Source organism: Bos indicus x Bos taurus, chromosome 22 (assembly GCF_003369695.1).
Source record: "Bos indicus x Bos taurus breed Angus x Brahman F1 hybrid chromosome 22, Bos_hybrid_MaternalHap_v2.0, whole genome shotgun sequence".
Classification (NCBI taxonomy): Eukaryota; Metazoa; Chordata; class Mammalia; order Artiodactyla; family Bovidae; genus Bos; species Bos indicus x Bos taurus.
This window is the reverse complement of record NC_040097.1, coordinates 12,792,106-12,817,752: the sequence shown is the minus strand read 5'-3', so window position 1 is coordinate 12,817,752 and position 25,647 is coordinate 12,792,106. Positions and strand designations below refer to the sequence as shown.

Below are 25,647 nucleotides of genomic sequence, written 5' to 3'. Positions count from 1 at the left end.
CATCTTCACCCATGTGCTAGTGCGTGGAGAGCAGATTCTCTCTGGACCTTTGCCTCTCTGTGCTGGGAAGCTGTCTTGAATCTCTTCTTTGATTCCTTTTCTCTCTCTCTTTTTTCCTTCTGAAATTTCTCATTTTGTTGGCCCTCTGGATCAGGCCTCTAATCCCCCACACCGCCTGCCCCCTCCCCAGCACCTTTCCTACTTCTTAGGATTTTTTTCCCTTGCTTTCTGGAAGATTTCCTGAACTTTATGTTTCAACTCTTGTTTTGAGTTTTTAATTTTTGATATCACATTTTAAAAAATAGTTTCTTTTTGGCTGTGTTCAGTGGGTTGCATGGGCTTGTCTCTCGATGCAGCAAGTGGGGGCTGCTCTCTGTTGCGTGCACAGGTTTCTCGTTGTGGTGACTTCTCTTGTTGCAGGGCACACATGGTCGATAGTTGCAGCTCTCGGGTTCTAGAGCACAGGCTTAATAGTTGTGGTGTATGGGCTTAGTTGCTCCTCAGTTTGTGGGATTTTCCCAGACCAGAGATCAAACCTGTGTCTCCTGCTTTGGCAGCTGGATTCTTAATCACTGAGCCACTAGGGAAGCTCTGATATCACATTTTTAACTTTTAAAACCTATTTCTTATCTCTGAATATTTGTTTTTAATAACATGCTATTCTTATTTTAAAGATGTGGCAATGTTTCTTATCTTTCAGAGGATGTTAATTACTCCTGCTTTTTTTGTGATGATTCTTCTTGCATAATCTGGTTTCTCCAAGTTGCTTATTTTATCTGTTTTTGTCTCTAGCTTTATTATCTTTAGATACCTGTTAATTCCTCGGTAGGATTTGTTTGATTATATTTAAGAAATCGGGACTAAAAGAAAAGGCTGATTGGAAGCTCTGAGCATGTAGGTAGCACTTGTCCATCTTGAACTACCCAGTTGGGAAGGATCTGGCTGGCCATTTGTTGGAGAAACCTAAATCCATATCTTTATGTGTTCCTTCTTGTGCTTGTCATATTAACACAAGAAGTCTCTTTGAGTCCATTGCATGGCACGTAGAGGCAGAGGCTGGGCCTCCTGGCATTCCGTATGGTAATCCCTGTTTTGGACAGCATGCACACCCTCAACTGTTCCTGTGTCCTCCTGCCCAGGGATCTGATGTTTTACTGCCTAGAGGATAAGTCTCATCTTCTTTAGGGAGGGGAAGGGACAGTTATCCTGGGGTGTGGAATAGAGGAGTTACTCTGGGATTAAATGTTACTTGGAAAGATCTCTCAGATGAGCACATGAGTGAATATTGAGTATGTTATTTGATGAATTTATTTTCTAGTCAATTTCTGAGCATGAATTTAAGGAGAACATGAAGCTTGAGGCAGTGAACCCTCTTCTCCCTGAAGAAGTGTGTGTTGCCACCATTACTGCAGTGAGAGGCTCCTACCTGTGGCTCCAGCTAGAGGGTGAGTGTCAGCTCCCCTGAGAAGCCTTCCTCTGAACACTCTTCGTTGCCTTCCTGTTTACCCCTGTAATGTGACTTGTTCAACTTAATTGATTAACTAAATAAGGTTCTTGTTCAGAGACTTCTAATTTATAATTTAAGACCTAAAAAGTTGTCTTCCTGTCCTTGACCTTCACATTTTAGGAAATGAATTTGAATAAAAGCCTTCACTTATAGGGTCCCCTGTTTTCTTGAAGGGGAAAATATAGATTAAACAATATATATTTTGATATGACCAAAATATATGAGCTTGAGCATTAATAACCAGCTTATTCAAGAGATTATACTTTGGTTGTCCCCAACTAGAAGTACCAAAAAGTATGTGAAATTGACAAGATATATTATACTAAAAGTAATACTCAGTGATGGAACAGGTTTGTGAACAGAAAGTAGTATATGAGTACTCATCTCTACAACTAACTATGTTTGGCCTGGATTTTTTTTTATTATTATTATTCATTCCCGGATAGCCAGACTCGGTTCTTATGTTGTTCCCAGTTTGCAGAGTTAGTGTTTAACACAGGGATCAAGAACCATATTAGGTATACATGTTTATGCAGCCCCTTCTGAGCAACTTGTCTTTATCAGTTTCTGATTTGAGCTACCTTTTCTACCTCCTGGCTTGTGCCTGAGTACCAGAACTGATGTTTTTTAAATGAGTAGAACTATAACTTTTGCCTTTTATTTTCCAGTTATTTCATGGAATTCACTACCATATTTGTCTACCATCTGAATATTACTAGTAGTTCTACTAGCTTATTTGCTGTTCCCTAACTAAGGGTCACCCTGTACATTGACTGCCCGTTTTGATCATTATTGGGGGACAGTTTACTCTTTTATAAATGTTTGTTGCACATGAAAAAGTATGTGTGTATTTGCTCTGCCGTGTCTGACTCTTTGCCAGTCTATGGACTGTAGCCCACCAGGCTCCTCTATCCATGGACTTTTCTAGGTAAGAATACTGAGGCAGGTTACCATTTCCTGCCGACTGCAGTAACTCTTCCCGACCCAAGGGCTTGTGTCTCCTGCATTGGCAGGCGGATTCTTTACCACTATGCCACCTGGGCAGAAGTATGACTTTTGTAAAGGAAACTTGCTAAAGAAACTTTGTGTCCTTTGCAACAGTAGAACACTGGATACTGTCTACTAGAACACTGTCTAGGAAGTAGTTTATGAAGAAACTATTCAGTGGTCTTAAAATTGTTTTTTAAATCTAAACAGGTTCTAAGAAGCCCATACCTGAATTTATTGTGAATGTGGAATCAATGGATATATTTCCTTTGGGCTGGTGTGAAACCAATGGCCATCCCCTTAGCACTCCTCGCCGAGCACGAGGTAACTGTCTACTTCTGGGTTGAAGGTTTGATTGTTAAATAGTATGTTGTTTGGCTGTTATCAAGAGGGATGAATCTGGACATTTGAGAGAACAATAAAATTATATTCTGGTTATCCGTTCCTGCCTAGGAAATTATTCATTGCAACAAAACATTTATTATCTCACAGTTTCTATGGGTTAGGAATCTGACACAACTTTGCTGGGACCTCAGCATCGAGTCTCCGGTGAGGCCACATTTCAGGGTGTCAGGAGGGCTCTTGTCATCTCAAGGCCGAACTGGGGGAGGGTGTGCTTCCAAGTTTACTCAGATGTTTGTGGGCAAGAATTCATTTCCTTGTGGGCTGCGAGGCTGAGGGCCTCTGTTCCTTGCTGGCTGTCAGTTGGAGGCTTAGTTCAGTTTCTTCCCATTTGGGTTGCTTCATGGGGACGCTCACAGCACAGCAATTGGCTTCCATCAGAGCCAACAACTGTGAGAGGAAGAGATTGAGCAAGAGGCAAGTGCCCATGTTTAGTAACCTAACTAAAGTGTTCCTGCCCCTTACTTTTAAATATTGAAAGGTATTTGTATACCATAAAATAACCTCCTTTAAAGTACAGTTGACCCTTGAACAGTACGAATTTAAACTGTGTGGGTCTACTTATACATGGTTTTTTCAATAAATATATACGTCAGTACTGCATGAGCCCTGGTTGGTTGAATCTATGGGTGAAGAACTGCACCTGCAGAGACTGGAATGTAAATTTATACATGGATCTTTGAGTGCATGGGGGTTGGCACTCTAACCCCTGCATTGTTCAAAGGTCACCTGTTTTTAAAACCTAGTTCTGTGTATACTTAAGTAGCAAATACTAGAAATACGTATTGATATGTCTTTATACAGAAAGCCAAAGTAATATTTTTATGCCTCCCTAGGCCAGCTAGCTTCATTTTATATCCAGAGGATATAAAATTGTATAGCTGCTTTGGATAACAGCCTGGCAGATCCTCAGAGTATTAAATATAGTTATATACTCATGAGAAATGAAAACATATATCCACAGAAAAACGTGTACACAAATGTTCATGCTGGAAACAGTCCAAATATCCATCAGCTGATGCATGGATAAACAAATGTTATATCTCCATAATGTGGAGTAGTCTGAAATATAAAGGAATGAGGTATTAATACACACCAGAATGTGGATGAAGTCTGAGAACATTATGCTAAGTAAAAGCCAGTCACAAAAGAGCACACGTTGTATGATTCCATTTATAGGAACAGGCAAATCTAGAGAGAGGAAAAGTAGATTGGTAGTTGCCTAGGGCTCAGGGGTGGTAAATAAAGAGGTGATTGCTATGGGGTACCAGGTTTCTTTTTGAGATAATAAAAATATTCTCAAATCAATTGTGGTAATCATTGCCCAACTCTCTGAATATACTAAAGACCAGTAAACTGTGTGTAGTTGTCCCTCAGTATACACAGGGGATTGGTCCCAGGATCTGCCATGGATACCAAAATCTGTAGCTGTACATGTCCCATAGTTGGCCCTCTGTCTCTGCAGTTTTGCGTCTGAGGAACCGGCCAACCTCAGATGGTGCAGTACTACAGTAATTACTGTTGAAAAAGTTCCTGTATAAGGAGACCCGTGCAGTTCAAACTCATGTTGTTCAAGGGTCAGCTGTAAGCAAATATTAGCTTAATGCATATGTAACTTTCCTTTGTCTTTTTATTTTTCTTGACATTTATTTATGGATTTTTTTTTTCTTTGTACAGTACACAAACAGAGGAAAATTGCAGTGGTTCAACCAGAAAAACAGTAAGTAATAAAAAGTATGTTAAATAGAAGAAGGAAACATAAAAATGTTTCTGTTCTTCATCTGTTAAAAAAAAAATGAGTACAGATCTTCCTCAGCTTATACTGGGATCATGTCCCCAAAAAGCTAATGTAAGTTGAAAATATCATAAGTTGAAAAATGCATTTTACATCCTTAACCTACCAAACATCGTAGCTTTGCCTAACTTAAACATGCTCAGGACACTTATATTAGCCTCCAGGGTGGAAGAATCATCCGCCACAAGGAACACCCAACTAATATATTGACTGCTCTACTGAAAGCAAAGAACAGAATGGTTTTAAGTGTATTGATTGTTTACCTTGTGATCTCCTGGCTGATGGTTTGCTGCCCAGGATCGTGGATCATCCCGCATAACATTAGCCAGGGAAAAGGTCAAAAGTCAAAGTATAGTTTCTGCTGAATGCATATTGCTCTTGCACCTTCATTAAGTTGAAATATCATAAAGTGAAACCACTGTCAAGCAGAGATCATCTGCAGTTTACTTGTGTTTTGAGAGGCCCACAAGGCAGTCTGTAGTTTGCTGCTCACATAAATGCAAGTTCGTTTGAATGTGCAGTATCACAGCACTGTCTACATACTGTTGTTTTCCCCTTAGAACATATAAATAGCTTTTAAAACAATTGCTTTTTTTAAAAAAAGTATGATCAAGGAAGCAGTTTTTGCTACAGATTTTGCAGTCTGCCACATTTGCTTTCTTCTTAGATTTGAAGGAAAGTAATCCTCACATTTTATTGACCTTAAAGACTATCTCATTACATTTTGTTGCTTTTTCTTGATGCAGAATACCATCCTCAAGGACTGTCCATGAGGGTCTGAAGAATCAGGAGCTGAGCTCCACAGACTCAGGTATAAGTTCAGACAGTCTTAGGAAAAGATGACCTTTAATTTCCTGTAGTGGACTTTATCTAAAAATAACTTAAGTTTATTGGAGTAGCTTCATAGAGGGATCTCTTAATTGTGATTTTAAAGAGTTACAACTGTCTTAAGATATACTCAGTTTACTAATTATCTTTAGGCTAGTATTTCTGTGTGTTTATTTATTTATTTTTTTTTTCTGCACAAAAGGTTTCTTTTTATTCATTAACATAGGCAAAGTTATTTAAGTCAATAAATTTTTAAGGATTTTTCACACGTCCTGATTCTTTCCACTGCCAATCACCATAGCTCCTCCAGGGTTGTCATCTTCAAGGTAGCCCTTTCAAAAAGTTCTGCTCGATCCACAGCTGTGATGCCTGCCACGTTGTTTTAGTTGGGCCTCTTAGATCTTCAGTGGAGTTCACTTCAAAGTTTGCCACCTGTAATCTTCAAAGACCCAATTTCCTCAAGCAGTTTACTGTAGGATCCTGTTTAGGGTCAGGAGATGGGATCTGTCTAGTTCTTAATGACAACCGTAGGAAAAAAAAGTATTAGTTACTTTTGAAGATTCTGTCAAACTGACCAGTATAAGAAACTAAAAGGATACTTGTATCAGTAGAAATACCAGGTCTAACATGCACAAAGCAAAAAAACCAACAATGCCAGATACTGAATTTATATCGCACTGTCTTTTGAACAGCCAGCAGGAACAAACTGCTGAATGCAGATACCATGCAGTGCAAATTTCTGTGTGTTTATAATATTTTAGCTATTATTTACTGATCACTTGGCAGTGTTAAAGGCTCTGGAGGTCAATATATTATCCCTGAGTTTCATAAAGAACCTGAGGCTCTCCAGATTGTGCTCTTTTTTTAAACTGGGTGGTTGAAAGATAGATGTTTATTTTTCTTTAAAACCTTTCTATGATATACACACTATATTTTGTCTATATTTTGCAAAAACAGACAGACAGACAGCAACACTGAAAAACATCCTGTAGGCAATACCTGTTAAATGAGACAGGGCTCCTTGTTGGAGGCCAAGCTGTTGACCAGGACTCCTTGGCTCCCTCTTGCTGGTTGTATGACACGTAGCATCTTGGCTCTGTGTTTTAGCACACCTTAAGCTTTTGGGTGGTATTCAGTGAATGCCTCAGAAAGAAACCAAAGCACAGAGAGGTCACACAGCTTATAGTAAAAGGGTGAGAAAGGGAACTCATATTTCTCAAGTTCAAAACTTGCACTTTTGTCTCTTCTACCCACTGCCTTTTTGTAACATCATGGAGGATCAGGGCTGTGCATTTCTTTATTTTTGTTGTATTACTGACCATTCTAATGCCCACTAAAACCACAGAATTAAGATATTAATATCTCATGTGATCATAGCCAAAGTCTTTTTGCTTTGGGTTTTGTTGTAGGTCAAGTTACCTTGGAAGCAGAGCCTGAGATTGATATTTGCATGTAGGAGTTTCAGGGGAGTGCTTTTGGGAACACTTCTGGGAAGACTTGAAGGACACAGGACTGGGCAGAGGGAGAAGTTGAGGCACAGTGCAGTTGTAATAGAATTCCTTTCCAGCCCCACAGGGAGCCCTGGAGCTGGTGGAGCCGCTGAGTGTTGCTAGCAGAGGTGTGGTGGCATACCCTAGTGTTCCCTCAGTGGTCAGCTATGGAAGTGAGCTCTTCCTCCCTCCCCACCTCACAGAGGGTGGGGCCTTGGGCCAGGTAGCTCTCTCCTCCTGAGGGGCAGTTCTAGACTGAGGGTGATTCCAGGATAGACTCACAACTGAGAGCTGTAAACTGGCAGCATTTCCAGGAGCAGGGTGCATCCCCAGAGGGGACCTGGGTGACAGAGATCAAATGGAAAAGTGGGCCCCTACATGTGCTAAGACTGAGTTCTTGGCAATTTCCTGGTGGTCCAGTGGATAGGACTCCATGCTTTCACTGCTGTGGCCCCAGGTTGAATCCCTGGTTGAGAAACGAAGAATCCTGCAAGTCATGCAGCGTGGCCTACGAATAAATTAACTAACTAAATAAATAAAAGACTGTGTTCTTAATTAGAGTGTGAACACTATGTCCTGCTGGGTGCTGTCGGCACTGGGCAAGGGGCTTTCCTAGTGGTCCAGTGGCTAAGACTCTGGGCTTCCAACGCAAGGGGCCTGGGTTCAGTCCCTGGTCAGCGAACTAGATCCCACATGGTGCAACTAGGAGTTCACATGTGCAACTTAAAAGAGATCCTGCATTCTGCAACAAAGGTGCAGTGCAGCCATATAAACAAATAAATATTTTTTAAAAACTGGACAGTTTACATACACTTTTCCTTTGGGTTAACAAGGCTGTCATCAGAAGAGCTTCTCTTTGCGTTGTCTGAAAGTAGAGGTTATAGTGTTTTTGAATTTTTTTTTTATATTTAGTAGCTGAATTGCCAACTACTCAATATGAGGGGTTAAAAAAACATTATATTGGAGTACAGTATTCATACAAAAAATAGTTGAACAGAGGGTTCTCTAGGCCCAGTTACACCCCACAATACCTGAAGAATTTAGAGATGGGGTTGCAGCATGCTTTTAGCCCTCTGAAGAATCCCAGTGATGGGAGGGCTCCTGCATCATCAGAGGCTGCCAGTGTACTGGTGCTAAGTCACTTCAGTCGTGTCTGACTCTGTGTGACCCCATAGACGGCAGCCCACCAGGCTCCTCCGTCCCTGGGATAGTTCAGTGGTTTTAAGGGACAAACCGTAGTTCTGGATATTCACCATCACTGTCTAGAAATATTCTAGAACTGATTGTTGAGTAGTTGGTCTTCAGAAATTATCATGAGTTCTCAAAGTAAATCCTCCACTTCCTGTAGTGATAGAAGCATGGGGCTCTGGAACAATATTGCACTAACCAGGAGTTAATTTGCAGTAAATCAGGATATTCAATTTCAGCAGAGTGATAGCCCTATAATATACTTTTTGTTAAGTATAAGGTATTTCACACTCAGACTGCATGTGAAGCTTCAAAATAAGTCCTGACTTTATATAATAGTGGATATACTGGTTTTTTCTTCAGTAGTCTTGCTTTAGAAGCGTAGGGTAGCATTCTGTTCTGAATATTTGTTTTTCTTCATTTCTCAGTTGTGATTAATGGAAAATATTGCTGTCCAAAGATATACTTCAACCACCGTTGCTTCTCAGGGCCATATCTTAACAAAGGAAGGATCGCTGAGCTGCCTCAGTGTGTGGGACCCGGGAACTGTGTCCTGGTCCTCAGAGAGGTAAGGTTCCTGCCTAGAGTATAAGAACTTAAAGAAATTTCACAGCTGTCTCATAGACTCATTTAGACAAGGATCAGCATGCCATAGATGTGACACCTTCAGGTTTTATCAAAAGTGACTCACATTTCTCGTGTCTTGAACAATGAACCAGGCACGTGAATATTTTTTGCTCCATAGGGAACATTCAGTTGAGCAGTTCTTCACGTGGCAGTTCATCTCTGTCACTGTAGAAAAGTCTTCTGTTAGAGCCCACATGGTCCTCATGCATGACCATGAGAGGTGTCTAAGCCTGAGAGGCTGTGTGGCGTTAACCTGGGACCATGACAGAGTTACATACATACCTGCTGGGCTTGTGCTTCCCCACCAGCGTGCCACACTCCAGGCAACAGATGTGAGGTTATCAAACCTTTCAGGCCTTAGGGTGGCGAGGCTGCGTCTGGAGAGGCTGAAGCTTCTGTGTGTCTCATGACTGGTAAAGGATTGGGAAGCATATGCTAAGAGTAATTCTTGGTTTGTTGCGCCTATTCCTTTCTGACCATAATGTTTAGAATATTTAAGAGGGTCTCATTATTGTCTTACTTGCAACTATGGTCAACTGTCATATCTTCAGTACTATTATTTTGTTAATGCTTATTAATTAATATGACTAGACTTAATCACCTAGGTGACATTCTAGGGCATAGGAAGGTTCTAATGGTCTGCTTTGCTTTTTCCCAACCCAAATTTCTGCCTTAAAAATGGAGCACAGGTCCTCACTTTACTGATCAATGCAGCCTATAAACCCAGCCGTGTCCTTCGGGAGCTGCAGCTGGACAAAGACTCTGTGTGGCATGGATGTGGGGAGGTCCTCAAGGCCAAGTGAGTAGGCGCCTCCGCCCTTTTTTCTCACTCATCCTCAACGGGTGTTTCCGCGGAAAAAGTTAGGGTGCTTCTGTTCCCTGGGGCAGTCCTTCCTCAGCTCTGTGGTAAAGGACCAGCTTTGTTTTCTTTGTTTCAGTTGACATCCTATTGTGAGCCAATCCTATTATAAAATATAGTAAAAGTGAGTTACAGGAAATAAGGAATTTAGAAGATATAAAATGCAAGAACAGCTTTTTTGTTATCAGATTTAAGAGCCATAAAATTACTTTGGCAAGTTACTGTGAAAGTTTGTAAACATTTGCTTTTGTTTTCTGACCTGATTTTGTCATGGATGGGGGGGTAGGGCAGTTGGCTGGTTTTATTGGTCTGTGGCTCATACCCATGTATCACTGCTTCAGGATCAAGGAAGACTCAGTAAGAGTCACTGTTTTTTTAGTAGTTAGTGTAGAAGTTATTATTTGAAGACCTGAAACTTAGAAACAGAAAGCAGGAACTTTATTTTGCTAATTTAAAAAACTCAGCTTTTAGCTGTCACAGCTTACTAGATTATAAATTTAAGTACAATATAAATTTCTCATTGTTTTCAGAATCCTCAAACTGTAAGGGACATATAATACTCTAAGAAGCAAAAATATTTTTCAGGTCTGTTAATATACTTGATTTTTCTCTGTGGAATCACTTGCCCAATATATTTGGTGTCTGATGTCTTCCAATGGCAGATACAAAGGAAAGAGCTATCGAGCTACTGTCGAGATAGTGAAAACAGCAGATCGGGTGACTGAATTCTGCCGGCAAACCTGTATCAAATTGGAGTGCTGTCCTAACCTCTTCGGTCCACGAATGGTTCTGGATAAGTGTTCTGAGAACTGTTCTGTTCTTACAAAGACTAAGTATAGTGAGTCAACTTTTTCAGATTTGTTCACTAATAGCAGCTGACCATACCTCATCTCCTGCAAACTTTTAATTTTGCAGATATTCAGATATAGCTGAGGGACACAAACATCCTGTATAAAGGGCCAGATAATATTTTAGGCTATATTTTGCATATTTTAATATGACTAGACTTAAATCACCTAGGTGACATTCTAGGGAATAGCAAGGTTCTAATGTTCTACTTGTCTCCTTCCCAACCCAAATTTCTGCTTTAAAAATGGAGCTCAGGTCCTCACTTTACTGATCAACGCAGCTTATAAACCCAGTCATGTCCTTCGGGAGCTGCAGCTGGACAAAGACTCTGTGTGGCATGGATGTGGGGAAGAATATGCTTTTGCATATTCTTTTTCTGTTTTATTTTCATTTTTTAAAAGAACACTTTTAAAAATGTAAACCAAAACAGGCCATGGCCACATGTGGACTATGGGCCTTAGTTTGCCAACTTTTATGTACAAACGGTGTATAAGTTAGCTTTTGCCTTTAATAGGATATATAATCCGTTTTTACAGTCTGCAACTATTTATGTGTCCACTGTGTGCCACTACTGTTCTAGCACTGGGATACAAATGTAAAAAAAAAAATTCCTTCTCATTGAGTTTACATCTTAATGTGGGAGACATTAAGTGAAGTGAAAAAGTGAAAAAGCAGAAGTGCTATGGAGAAAAATGAAGCAAAGCAGGAGAGTGAGGAAGGCTAGCAGTTGGGATGTTGTTCATACAGGTGGCCAAGGAAGACTTCCTGGCAGATAACAACCTGAAGGAAGCAGCCAGCCATGCAGACTTCGAGGGAAGAGGCAGGAGTGTGTTGTAACAACACCTGCTACCTCTCATTGCTTATCTTTTCCCTTGTGAAGCTGCAAAAAGAAAAAATCACACAGAATGAAAATTTTAAAATATTGATTTATTTTGCTGCACGGGATCTTAGCTGTGGCACACAGGATCTTTAGTTGTAGCATGCAGGATCTAGTTCTCTGACCAGGGATCAAACCCAGGCCCCCTGCATTGGGAGCTCTGAGTCTTAGCCACTGGACCACCAGCTGCTGCTGCTGCTGCTGCTGCTGCTGCTAAGTCGCTTCAGTCGTGTCTGACTCTGTGCGACCCCATAGACCACCAGGAGGTCCCCAAAATGAAGATCTTAATTTGGAGTCTTGTCAAGGCATTGTACCCAGAGACAAAATTCTGATCCTACTTTTCCTTAAATCCTACAAGCCCTGGTATACTTAGGAGAATTAATATAGAGGTGGATTTTACCCTGTTAAACTTGAAGATTTCTCTTAAGGCACTCTAATTTTGTGCGTCTTTAATTTTACATGTGGGCAAATCACCTAAGGATCTTGGTGAAGTGGAGACTCTGATTCTTCAGGGTGTATCTGGGGCCTAAGTGTCTGCATTTCCAACAAGATCCCAGATGCTGGTGATGCTGCTTATCCAAGGTCCATATTTAGCATGACAGGTTTTCTAATCAGTATATGAATCACAAAATCATATAAGAGTCTCACCTTCTTGTTTCCACTTACATTTATTGGAATGTAAACTTCTTAAGAGTGGGGTTTGTCTAGCTTATTACTGTTGTGTCAGATTCAGTACTTAGTTAGGCAGATTGCAATGATTAGGAGCTAAGTGAAATGTACTGTTCATATAAGCACATGTTTTAAGCACACCAATTTGAGCCTTCGGTATTATTTGGATTATGTTACACTTTTTGTCTGAATTTATTTTTCACAATGAGATAATTGAAATTAGCCTAGACTTTAGGAGTCCTTATAATTTTTCCCAATTAGTAATTTAAGTAATATCAAATGGATTTATATTCTCTAGTATTCATTTAGAAAAATTACATTATATTTTGATATTACTTTAATGTATAGCTCAGAGTTAAACTATATATGTGTTATTTTTTGAAGTTTTTTTACATTCTATAATTCATATGAAAATACAGAGGACCTAAAAATAGTCATAACAATTCTGACAAGAATAAAGTTGGAGGACTTATTCTGACTTCAAGTTTTACCATAAACTATAGAAATCAAGAGTGTAGTATTGATGAAAGAATAGTCAAATCGAGTGATGGGACAGAATAGAGGGTCCAGAAAGAGAGACAAACGTGTAGCTACAAGATTTTCAACAAAAATGACTAATGGGAAAGGAATTTCTTTCAACAAATGGCACTGGTACAGTTGGACATCTAAATTGAAAAGGCAAAAACAAAACTCCTTGGTTCCACCTCACTATAGACAAAAATTAATTCAAGGTATGTCATAGACCTCTTGTAAAACTAAAACTATAAAGCTTCTAGAAGAAAACAAGAAAAGTACCTCAAGATTTTGAGCTAGGTAAAAGTTGCTTAGAGAGGACACAGAATTCACTAACTAACCTGAAGGAAAAACTAATACATTCAACACTACAAAGTTAAACCTTTTGTTCTTTTAATGATAGTATTTATAAAAGGAAAAGACAGTGCACAGTCTTGGAGAAAAAACCTCATTGTTTGTTTGTTTTGGCATCCCTGAACGGCACAGAGGGGAAAAGGTTCTTAGTACGCACATCCAGCAGAGAACTTGTCTCCAGAATATACTAAAACTCACAACTCACTAAAAAGAGAAGTTTTAAAACTGGAGAAAGCTGGTAGTTGTACAACATTGTGACTACATTAACAGGACTCAATTGTATGTATTTATATGTTTAGTTGTCATGTGATTTTATCTCAATTTAAAAATAAGATAAATAAAAAGAGGAATTAATCTGAAATTAGTGGTGGTGGATTTATCTGTGTCTAAAAACCACTGAATATGTACACTTACAAATGGTGGGTTTTATGTTATATGAATTACATCTCAATTTTAAAAAATGAAATAAGCAGAGAAAACTGTTTTAAAAAGTGAATAAAAGACTTGAATAGGCACTTCACCAAAAAAGTGGCCAAAAGCACATGAAAATGTGCCCAGTAGCATTAGCTGTCAGGGAAATGCAGGTTTAAACTATGATGAAAAATTACTATGTATCCACTAGATTGGCTGAAATGAAAAAAGACTGACAGTCCCACACATTGGCAGCAGTGAACTGAGCAGCAGCAGTGAACCGAGCAGCTCGATCTCTCGAATGTTGCTGGTAGGAGTGTAAAATTATATAACCCTCTTGGAAAACTTGGCAGTTTCTTCTATGTCTACCATATGATCCAGCAATTCCATTCCTAGGTATTGACCCAAGGAAAATGAAAACCTGCCCACTAAAAGCCTTGTACAAGAATGTTCACTGCAATCTAATAATTGCCAAAACTTGGAAACAGCCAGGTGCCCGTCGGCAGGAGAATAGATAAGCCAGTACATTCACACAATAGCATGCTATTCATCAATATGAAGAAATTTCCAGTCCAGGTTCAAAGCACGATACTGGATGCTTGGGGCTAGTGCACTGGGACAACCCAGAGGGATGGTATGGGGAGGGAGGAGGGAGGAGGGTTCAGAATGGGGAACACATGTATACCTGTGGCGGATTCATTTTGATATTTGGCAAAACTAATACAATTATGTAAAGTATAAAAATAAAATAAAAAAGAAAAGAAATGAACATCTCACACATACAACATAAATGCAACTCAAAAACATTCTGCTGAGTGAAAAGGAGCCTTGTTGGAAAAAGTACTTACTGAATGATTCCTTAGATGAGGTAAAACTAACCTATAGTGAGGGAAATTAGACTAATGGTTACTTCTGGTGAGGGGGACTGATGAGGGAGTGACAATGGGAACTTTCTCCATTGATGGGGATATTTTACATCTTGATAGGATTATCTAGGTTTATGCATTCGACAGTTACTAATTGAACTATGCATTCAGAATCTACACAGTTAAGATTATTCCATTATATGGAATTTAACCTTAAATACTCTATCCATTTTGTGCTATGATAGTAGAATCTCTTGTGGTTTGAGGTACACAAAAATAATGAAACTACTTCATTTTTCTTTGTCATACACATTTAGCACACTACTACGGAAAGAAGAAAAATAAAAGAATTGGGAGACCACCTGGTGGGCATAGTAACTTAGCATGTGCCCTGAAAAAAGCGAGTAAGAGGAGAAAGAGGCGAAAAAATGTTTTTGTTCATAAGAAGAAGCGCTCCTCTGCGTCTGTTGATAATACACCAGCAGGCTCTCCCCAGGTACGAGATCTGTGATACACCAGTAATGTCTTTAAGCCAAGAGATCCCTGCTTTACAGTTCAAACAGAAAGAATATCTGCAGGTCTTTTTTAAATTCGAATCTCTAGCCAAGGAAGATGGTTTTGTGGTCCAGGAACTGATTTGTCTGGAATTTCAGTGACACATCTCCCCTTGTCCTCTAGGGAAGTGGGGGTGAAGATGAGGAGGACCCAGATGAAGGGGATGACGATTCCCTAAGTGAAGGCAGTACATCTGAGCAGCAGGATGAGCTCCAGGAAGAGTCAGAAATGTCAGAAAAAAAATCATGCTCCTCCTCCCCCACCCAAAGTGAGATATCTACATCACTGCCTCCAGACAGACAGAGAAGAAAAAGAGAACTTCGCACTTTTTCATTTTCTGATGATGAGAATAAACCTCCTTCACCAAAGGTACCCATTTTAAAACTACAGTGTTCTTTTTTCTCTCTTGACAATTTCCCTTGACAATCTAATGGTGAATGATATTGGCATTACACTTACTTCAATATGGAGTCAGTTGAATTTCCTGAGTCTCTTTTTAAAAGATCCCAAATTCAGATTTCCTTGCATTTCAAGGATTATTTGGAGATCAAATAATAATAATCCTTATCAGGAGGAAAGTCCTTCAGAATGACAGCTTATTTTAAGTTACAGAAGTTTCATTGGTAGTTTATTAGCAGTCTATTAGTCATTTAGTTTAGGGAAAACTGTCTTTTTGATATTTTTTATGATATATATGGTTTTATAGAAATAAAGTATTTATCTTTTTGGCTCCTGTTAAACCATTTTGTTGGTAGATTCATATATGCATATTATATAACCCATACGCACATTATGAGAATGGAAGTTGTTAGTGTTTTAAACTTGGATTGCTTGTAAAATATAGTCTTTGAACAGAAGTGGTTAAAAATGATTTCTCCTGATAATTTAGATAAGCCTTCTCTTATTGGAAATACCAGCCCATTCACTTCTGCACCCTGACAGACTGTGAGCTAAAATAAACCAAGGAACAAATGGAAGATTTTAAAACTATTTTCCACTGTTAAATTATCCACATTATTTATATTGAAACTTTGAGATACATTCTTGTCCATTGATAGTTCTTATTATAAAAGACAAACAGTTTCTCAGTGCCTAATGTGTGTGGACCTTTTGCATATTTGCTGGGAGAAATCATGTCCTAAAAGCACTTTGAATTCTGCCTTTTAAAGGGTTATGACTTTCTGTAGAGACTTTCTTAGAATGAAGTAGCTCTAACACCATTTGTTTTGCTTTTGTTGTGGGAAATGAAGGAAATAAGGATTGAAGTTGCTGAAAGGCTTCACCTGGACAGTAACCCCCTGAAGTGGAGTGTGGCGGACGTTGTGCGGTTCATCCGATCCACAGACTGTGCTCCGTTAGCAAGAATATTCCTAGACCAGGTATCACAGAGACCTTTAGTTTTTAGTAATGCGTCTCTTTAGCAAAGGACTGTGGATACAATAGCAATAGCAATTTATTTACAAGTCTTAGGAAAAATACTTCTATCCAAACATAAAAAATTATTTCCCTGTTTAGGAGTAGAAACGTGATAAAAAGTTATTTATCTGACTTCCTTCACAGTTGAAGCAGATTGTTACTGCAGTCTTATTTTTCCTAAGAGTTTGTTTGCATCCTCCATTAAATAACTTAAAATCAAGCATGCTATACTTAATTATCCTCTTATGCCAAAATAACAATTTGCTTGTTTTAAAAAATAATTAACATCTATAATATGTTAGGATCTAACAGAAATAGTCTGTGACCTCAAACAGTGAAATAAATTTTGTTTTGATAATTGAGGAGATTCACAACTGAACATCTTTGAAAATCTTCTCAGTTCAGTTCAGTTCAGTCGCTCAGTTGTGTCCGACTCTTTGCGACCCCATGAATCGCAGCACACCAGGCCTCCCTGTCCATCACCAACTCAGGAAAACATTGTAGTTTATAGGTAATATTTTCTTTCAGATTTAGGAAAGTTCCTCTAAAAAGATGATTCTTTCGACACATTTAGTTGTCAGTTACAAGGCTAGTTAGTTTACTGGATTTCTGCAGAACAGAATAGATTCTTACCTGTGGTAAAACTTCTATTATTCATTCTGAAGATTCATTAGTATAGAGGACCATGCTGCTGCTGCTGCTGCTAAGTCGCTTCAGTCATGTCGACTCTGTGCGACCCCATAGACGGCAGCCCACCAGGCTCCCCTGTCCCTGGGATTCTCCAGGCAAGAACACTGGAGTGGGTTGCCATTTCCTTCTCCAGTGCATGCAAGTGAAAAGTGAAAGTGAAGTCGCTCGGTTGTGTCCGACTCTTAGCAACCTCATGGACTGCAGCCTACCAGGCTCCTCCGTCCATGGGATTTTCCAGGCAAGAGTACTGGAGTGGGGTGCCATTGCCTTCTCCAAGAGGACCATGAGAGGTATTTAAAAGCAAATAATGAAAAGCACAGGGACCCTGATTTTGACAAAACCAAGTGAACCAGGGCTGTCATGGTTGAGTTGCCATTCATGTGCAATCACAGATAATTTGTATTTTATGCTTTAACAGGAAATTGATGGGCAGGCCCTATTGCTCCTTACTCTTCCCACTGTTCAAGAGTGCATGGACTTAAAACTGGGCCCTGCTATCAAACTTTGCCATCACATAGAGAGGATCAAGTTCGCTTTTTATGAACAGTTTGCCAACTGAGAAGGACAACCAAAGTAGGCTGTATCTTTGAAGCACAAAATGCAGCAAATCCTTCGCCCTGCTCTACAAGTGGAGCTGAAATAGTCCCAGGGCTCTGGGCCTGCAGGTGTCGGCTTGCTCTCTTTGCACTTTCAGGGAAGGAGGACCCACGCTGAGGAAGCAAAAACTGCACAAAAGTGGCTCTCCCACCAGTGAAAATGTGGGCATCTCTTGTTCATCAGATTGCAATTTTAAAAAAAGATTGTGAAGAAAAGACTCATATAAAGAAGAATAAGCATTTCCACTGGTGTGGCCTGGAAACGAAGAATAATCAAGGCTGCTGGCAAGCAACCTTTTGATTTTCTTTTTGTTCTCTCTGTTCCTTCCCATTGTAGATGGAACTTTGTTCTCTGCTTTCTCTTTCTTGGGAAGAGAGGACATAGCTTTAAGTCGGCACTGATTTGGGACTGTGCCTCAGGCACGTCAGTGCTTCATTGTCATGTGTTTTAAAGCTTTTTTAAATTAAAACGGTTCATTTTGGGGATGATTATGTGGCTCTAGGGTTTTGAATGTACAGTCACACTTTGATCCATTTTAAAATCTATTCTTAGGAGTTCCTTTGTTTACTACCTCTGTTGATAATTGAGCTCGTAGCCCTGTCTGAGGTTTTTTTAAATGATGCCATTTCTACATGAACACTAAAACTATGACAGAAGTTGGAGGAAAAGACACTGTTTTCTTTCTTAAGAGTAATGTGTGGCACTCACACCAGTTCCTTAAGTGACTGATCTAAGAACTCTACTGTCATCGCTTTCCATCCTAACCTCGGTTGGGCTGCCTGTTTCAAGTAATATCTCAAAGACTGTTGCTGTTTTAAGTTGAATTGCTCTCTCCCCACTAGTTCTCAGAGGGACTTCCATAGCTTTTATTTTGTATTTACTTTTCTCTACAGTTGTTTGTCCAACTTTCATTTTGAGAGTCCTTACTTTGGGTAAAAATCAGTAGGTGTTTCCTGGACCCACAGTAAAGCCCATTTCCCCATTTTTCTCAGTGTCTCTAGACAGATAGTATAGAAGCACAAAAGAGAAAATACGTTTTGGGGAGGGGGGAAGTGATGCAGAACATCAAGTTTCTGTCACAGTATGTTCTTAGTGGCCGGATAAAGATTGAGAGATGGTTAAGGATTCTAGAAACATCTTTGACAAGTCACATTTACATTTTCTTTGATCGAACCTTTAAATTGAATGTATTCTACAGTCAGTTCCCACTCAAAAACTCAGTTTCCTTTTAACTGTTTCTTTTGACCCAGCTCAACTTGACATTAAACAGAAAAATTTTCACTTATGATTGCACTGGCTGTTGGCTGTAATAGAAGAATAGCATTTACTGTACTGTTTCTGCCATGAGGAATGAGGAAAGATACATACATAGGTTGCTTCTTTTAAATGGTTTGCTTTGCTGAATGGTTTTTATTTTTTTTAATTATCCTAGTTACCTACAAATTTATAACCTAATCATTCCTCTTCAAGATTTGAAAATGTTTTAAAACGACAAACTGGGTAAATTCTAAACAGTTATACAAATATAAGGTAATTTTGTTACAAATTTAAACTGATTGTGATTTTTTTTCCTTTTCTTCCCTGCTGTTCCACCTTTTTTTTTGGACCTTGGCAAACATTTTGTAGTCTGACTCTTCTCTTTATTGGATAATTTATGAACCACTTGAGTTCAAGCCCTCCAACCAAACCCTATATTAAAGCATCAACTCTTTGCTTAGGTTACTACCAGCTATACCTGGAAAGAAGATTTAAGTAAAATTAATCTGTTTGAATGTATTGGGAGATCCAGTTTTTAAAGTTTTGATTGATTCTGTGCCACTGCAAGAGAAGCATATGTAGGATGCTTGGGAACAATTAGTCTTAAGTAGATCAAGTTTGGGGAGCAGGTATCTTGCATAATAATATTTTCTGAGAGCGTAGCAGTCAACACACTATGGCAAGTTCCTTGAAGTAGATCACTGGAATAGAAAAGTCTGGAATTGATTAACATTGTTGTCTTATTTAGGAAAGTGGTATTTATTTTCTAAGAGAGAATTTACCAAATGTAATGTAACAATGAATATATTATCTCTCTTTTGACCTCTTCAGAAACCATAGAATTTAAAACACCTCCCTTCACAAGTGAGAGGGCAGAGCCCCTGAAAGATGAAATGCACGGACCTAAGTACAGTCTCTGATCAGAGTCAGACCCTAGCCAGCTTGTCTGTTTACACCATGATTAATCAAGCTCAGCTTTCTCCTAGAGAGAAGCTGACTTTAAACTGGACAAGTCAGTAGGGTTTTCGTTAATATTGTTTTGCATTCTCATACCAAGATAATAGTTTATCAGGCAACTACAGTAAAGAAGCATGATATACCCCCAGCCCCTCCTCCCAGATATCACATAAGAGAGGATAATTATTTGGGAATTTTAAAGTAGGAAAAGCTTCCCTGATAGCTCAGTTGGTAAAGAATCTGCCTGCAATGCAGGAGACCCCGGTTCAATTCCTGTGTCGGGAAGATCCACTGGAGAAGGGATAGGCTACCCACTCCAGTATTCTTGGGCTTCCCTTGTGGCGCAGCTGGTAAAGAATCCGCCCGCAATGTGAGAGACCTGGGTTTGATCCCTGGATTGAGAAGATCTCTTGGAGAAGGAAAAGGCAACCCACTCCAGTATTCTGGCCAGGGGAATTCCATGAACTGTATAGTCTGTGGGGTGGCAAAGAGTCGGACAAGACTGAGTGACTTTCACTTCAAAGTATAAAAAGGGCTTTTAAAGTATACAGTTAAACTCCATTTGCCTCAATGTTGCTGGGGCTGGACTGGACAGCAGTGATCGTCTGATTCTTTTGATTCTAAAACAGATGTTAAACCTGATAATAGCTCACCATGTTCGGTAAGATGTTTGTGTATTGCCCATAGGTATGTGAACTTTGTTTTTTAAAGATACCAACCTCTTAAATTTGTGAGAGGTACATTATGAGGGACTGCATTTATCTAAATTTCACCTTTAGCTGGCTCAATAGCCTCCCTAAAGTCAGAAAGTTTTCCAGCATCAATTTTTGATCCTGAGTTGACAAGCTTGGAAACAGGTGAATGGATTATATCATACTTCTGGACTTTGAAGTTGATTAACCAACATAGACCTCTTATTGTAGTGTCAGTGTGTTAGGGAGACCTTTTACCGCCCGTGAAGATTTGCTATGACATTTTGACTTTACTTGGTGGGCTTCTGGGAACTCATGCTATTTTTTATTTGTAAACTACCTACCTCCATCTCTCTCAGTTGAAGCAGAATTGAGGTGGCTAATGCAGGAAATGCACTAATAGAGTGGGAGGATACTTTTGTCCTGTCTGCCTTTCTTTAGTGATGTAGGTGGCACCCAGCATACATGAGGTCAGAAAAAGGTAGTTACCAACCTCTGGAAGAGTTGGGCTTCTTGGGTAAATATTTATTGAATTATGATAGAGGCAGATGTGGAATGCCAGTTCAGAACTTGACGTTTATATATTTCTTCTCCTGAAAGCAAAATTATTCTCACTGTGAGAGAAAGGGCATTGGACCAAAGCTTCCTGAGGACTTGAATACATTTTATTTGTTCTCATCCCAATTGTCCCTAATACAGCACCTGAATACAGAGTGAAAGCTTTAGGAGGGATCAGGTTAGATAGTATTCAGAACCATCCCCTCCCTCAAGCCAAAAAGTATCTCTGGGGCACACACAGAACATCAGGGAACTGTAGGTGAGATTTAACTAAATGGGGACATTGGGAAAACTATCATAGGCACTTACATATACTTGGCACCTATCACCAAAGACTTTGCTGTAAGACACCGTGTGCTGGTTTGATTGATGCCCACAGATGCTCTGAGAGAGTTGTTAGGAGCATAGCCTTGACAGTGGAAACACACACCAGGTTTGAACTTCAGTGGTGTATATTGGGGATTTTGTGTAGTTGTGTATGTACGTGGAAGTTCAAAAGTGTTCAATGTTATCAGTTGGCCTTTTGAAGATGGAGAAGGCAGCACTAACAAATGAAGTATAAATCTTAATGGGGACTGTGTACCCCCTTTAAAAATTTGAATGTCTTTGGTCTTTGGGTCCAGTGTAAATAAGCATGTGTCATAGTCATGATGCTGGCTCAGAAACCCTGTAGGACAGAGGCTCCTGCAAAACAAAAGAAATCAATCACTTTCATGCAAGTGTAATTCTTCCTTGATTTTATTCACTTTACAGTGTTTTGCTAGTGAATTTTTATGATTCTCTCCCATTGTGTGAGGATGTGCATACTTGAGAAATTTGAATTTATCTAAATGAGCCTCCTGTGGACTTGGTGTTTTGGAAGAAAAGTTCTAAAGTCCAGCGCAGTCCAGATGGATCTGGTTCCAAGCCTGCTTGCCTGGGATTTCCTCTGTACCTGTTTCAGTTTTCACAGGTAGTTCTGTTTCTAAGGGGAGCCTTAGGGGTGAAGGTATAGAAGCTGATGGGCCCTAAGTGCACTGGAGGTCAATTTTCTTCATTCTTCTATTTCAGAAGTCTTAATATTTTTGCAAGAACCAGCAAAACCAGGAGTAGGGGTTGGAGGAATGGAGAAGTAGGGCTTAAAACTCCATTCCATTTTGTCACTTCTGACTTGATACACCGTTTGGGTCTGTCCTGGTGCTAGGACCTATCACAAAGGACTGTCTTCAAAGGGAAACAAGCCACAGCCTTGTTGGACACGTCTTTAACTCCAGCAGCAAAACTGGGACCCAGAGCTCTCGGGAGGCAAAGGATGACACTCACTAGTGAAATGTAGCTTTAATACCATTTCTAATAGGTGTGCCTGTTCACAAGATGTGTGGGAACTCATTCCTAAGGGTTTTTACATGTTTTAGTTAATCTAACTATGCCTAGCTAGGAAGAATGGATGTGGGCAAATAGTGTTGAAAGAATGAGGGTAGGCTTCATGGGGCAAATCCAGTCACAAAGCAGATGACTGAGGAAGATAACAGAGTTAAGACATAGTTAAAACTGGGCAGTTCCTTATCTTCTTTTGCAAGAAATCTCTAGGGAAGTGGACTTTGAATGTTTCTCTTGAGATTTTAAAGTGTTTGTTTATTTTCCTCTTCTTCTTTTTTTTTTTTTTGGTTGAATACTCTCTGAAGACAATCAGAGGCCTGCCAGGGTGGGACTTCCAGCTGGTTCCAGCACTGTCCTTAGGCCTCTTTCTAACACTAACTCATTGGAATTGATGCAGTTTGTTTAATGGATATTGTCCTTTTTTTTTTTTTTTCTTCTTCTTTTTTTTAAGCTGCTTCTTTGGAACAAAATGAAATGCATATTGCATTGTGTCCTTCCTTCTTGCTGTTTTTCTCTTAAATTTAAAAGTTATGCATTGAGGATAAAGTACATTTAAGAAATATGCGGAAGAATACCTATTAAAATAACTCCCATCAAATTTGATGGTATAACTTCAAGGGATTAAGAAATAACTATTTTGGATGAATATTTTGCTCAGTGGGGTTTTTTTGGGGGGGGGTTTGTGAATAAGTGTATATAAATGTGTGGTATATTACGACAGTTTTAAGTGGTCGTCAGAAAATTAAAACAGGTCTTAAGGTATATATTTAACTTCCTTTGACAGCAAGGAAGGCGTTTGACCAGAGTAAATCCTTCAGAACTTTGCAGTGGGACCTCAGAGAATCATCTCTGAATGGAGGAGAAAGTTCGTGCTTCAATAAAATTAACCTTTGCAGAATTCTCCCCGTCTCTCCTGCCGTCTGATCCTTTCCCCTCTGGATTTGGGTGCTTTTTAACTGCAGTTCAGAAAAGATAGGGAGAGTAGAATTTCCCAGAGTGAGCTTGCTCCTGTCACTGGGGACTCTGCTCCTGATCTCTGAAGACTGTTTGTTGGTCTTTACTTTTGCCTTGGTACAGCAGCAACTGGCCTTGGGATTCCTCCACATCTGGATGTGCAGAGCACTGCTTTGTCAAAAAGTGCGTTTTTCAGCTCTCTGTGCAATTTCCCTTGAGCTGTGTCTTCAAGCGATCAGTAATCTCCTTGAAATGCCCAGCTGCAGTCTCTTCTGCTCTAAGTTCACATCCTACTGTTTGGTTCTCTCTGAACATGAACTGTACCTTGAGCATACATACCCATAAGGGACCTTCGTAGACTTAAGACAACGGTAATGCAATTTTTCCTTACCTGTTTATTTTCTTAATTTTCTGTATTTTCCCATGGTCAATACTTGTGGAGAGTTTTAAATTTTATAAATTAAAAATCAGTTTAATTTAAAAAGCATTTTGTTGCATGCTGTCTGTGCCAGGCACTATACTGGATTCAAAAGTGTGAATAAAATTCAGTTCCTGCCCTCAAGAGGCTCACACTCGGCTGGAAGAGAGAGGTGTGTACAGCCGTCTAGCAGTCTAGACTGCTAAAAATTTAGCAGTCTGAAAAGTTCCCGTGGAGCAGCCAGCACACACAAAGTAATCTGGATGCATGAAGCATGGGTAGCAGTTCGTGACGCAGGGAAAAGGAAACTGTTCCATATAGCTAGAATGCTATGTATAGGCACAGAGGTGTGGAAGTACATTTTTTAAGAGAAGGGCTGGAGAATTGCTTCTAAGGAACCAATTAGCATTTGTGTTCCCCAGATAATCAAGTTAGTATTCCTATTAACCAAGAAAGCTTTTGGATAGCATTTAATGTTTTATGTAATTGGATTTTTTTTTAATTGAAATTTCTTGATGGCTATCTTAAGGGAAAATTTCCCTAGATTTGATTTTTATTGTTCAACAAATGTACCCCAATGTCTACTGGAATAATACTGTGTACATTGGCATTAAGTGGATGCAATCCTGATCAGGGACCTAAGAACACCAAGAGATGTCTGGAGAAAAGCCAGAGGTGACTGAGAGGGTAGATGTGACTGAGAAGGGTAGATGACAGAATGGGGGCTAGAGGTCCTAGGTGAGGAAGAGAGCAAGTTCCAAGGAGTCAGAGTTGAATAAGAATAAATGTGTTTATGTGGAGGGAGGCTCTGGAGACTGAAAATACCAGCAACCTGGTTTTCTTTTATGAATCACGTTCAAAATTAACAAGATGGGGATATATTCACATGTTTACAGTATATACCCCATATATTTCTATATGAAGGCAGTTGGATTGAAAGTGACTATGTAAATTACGTTTATGGGGGAAAAAATGGATTGGGGCCTGACTGATGAATTTAAGCTATGCCTCTTGGGGACTTCCCTGACTCTCCAGTGGTCAACACTTCACCTTCCAATGTAGGGGGTACAGGTTCCATCCTTGGTCGGGGAGCTAAGATACCACACGCCTCCTGGCCAAAAACCCAAAACATAAAACAAGCGATATTGTAAAACATTAAATAAAGACTTAAAAAACAGTCCACGTCACCGCCCCCCCCCCCCAAATAATCTTAAAAGATCAACCTTTGGCCAGTATATTGGTACTAACAAGAAAGGTAGGACGCCGAACGTGTGGGTTGAAAGGAATATCAGTTTTCCTCAACGACCTGCCTCAGAATAATCCATGCTGCTTGCCGAAATGCAGATTATTGGCTACCTCTCAGAACAACTGAATCGGAATCTGAGGGAGGAATTCAGAACTATTTTTTCACAAATTCTTCAGGGGTGAGGGGTTTATCTTGGAGGGGAAAAAAGATTTTAGATCTTCGGAGAAGGCAATGGCACCCGACTCCAGTACTCTTGCCTGGAAAAGCCCATGGTTGGAGGAGCCTGGAAGGCTGCAGTCCATGGGGTCGCTGAGGGTCGAACATAACTGAGCGGCTTCACTTTCACTTTTCACTTTCATGCATTGGAGAAGGAAATGGCAACCCACTCCAGTGTTCTTGCCTGGAGAATCCCAGGGATGGGGAAGCCTGGTGGGCTGCCGTCTATGGGGTCACACAGAGTCGGACACGACTGAAGTGACTTAGCAATAGCAATTCCCTGCTTCTGCCCTCAGGACCAGGAGCTCGGGGTCCAGGGTGGGACTCTCAATCCGGTTTGAGCAGCCCGCCTCACCTGGTCCGTCCTACCTGTGGTGAGGACCCAAGACACCGCCCCCCTCGCCGACCGGAGCCCCGCCCTTCGAGAGGTAGAGCGGGAGCGGCCAAGGCCCGCCTCCACGCCGGGTCTGGCCAATCAGGAGCTGCGGTCTCGGACGTCACGTTACGCGC

General features: G+C 40.0%; 1 protein-coding gene and 1 non-coding gene across 11 annotated transcripts in view; one reads left to right on the top strand and one right to left on the bottom strand.

Moving 5' to 3' along the window:
• Window positions 1-23,204, top strand: part of SFMBT1 (Scm like with four mbt domains 1) — a 121,502-nt gene extending 98,298 nt beyond the window's left edge. For 8 of the 10 annotated variants that reach the window (XM_027523825.1, XM_027523823.1, XM_027523828.1 and 5 more), the window contains 11 exons: window positions 1,319-1,445; window positions 2,705-2,818; window positions 4,574-4,616; window positions 5,438-5,502; window positions 8,626-8,765; window positions 9,514-9,623; window positions 10,346-10,521; window positions 14,540-14,718; window positions 14,901-15,146; window positions 16,028-16,156; window positions 17,302-19,032. In XM_027523825.1, coding sequence (XP_027379626.1) covers window positions 1,319-1,445; window positions 2,705-2,818; window positions 4,574-4,616; window positions 5,438-5,502; window positions 8,626-8,765; window positions 9,514-9,623; window positions 10,346-10,521; window positions 14,540-14,718; window positions 14,901-15,146; window positions 16,028-16,156; window positions 17,302-17,442 — 1,470 coding nt within the window. In that variant the 3' untranslated portion in view covers window positions 17,443-19,032. Of the gene's footprint in view, window positions 1-1,318; window positions 1,446-2,704; window positions 2,819-4,573; window positions 4,617-5,437; window positions 5,503-8,625; window positions 8,766-9,513; window positions 9,624-10,345; window positions 10,522-14,539; window positions 14,719-14,900; window positions 15,147-16,027; window positions 16,157-17,301; window positions 19,033-21,697 lie in introns of those variants that run through there. The other 2 variants (XR_003507911.1, XM_027523830.1) reach the window with 2 other exon arrangements.
• On the bottom strand, window positions 6,117-6,253 carry LOC113881097. The gene has a single exon (XR_003507950.1). It is a non-coding gene; the product is annotated as a small nucleolar RNA SNORA8 (small nucleolar RNA).
• Window positions 23,205-25,647: the final 2,443 nt, after the last annotated feature.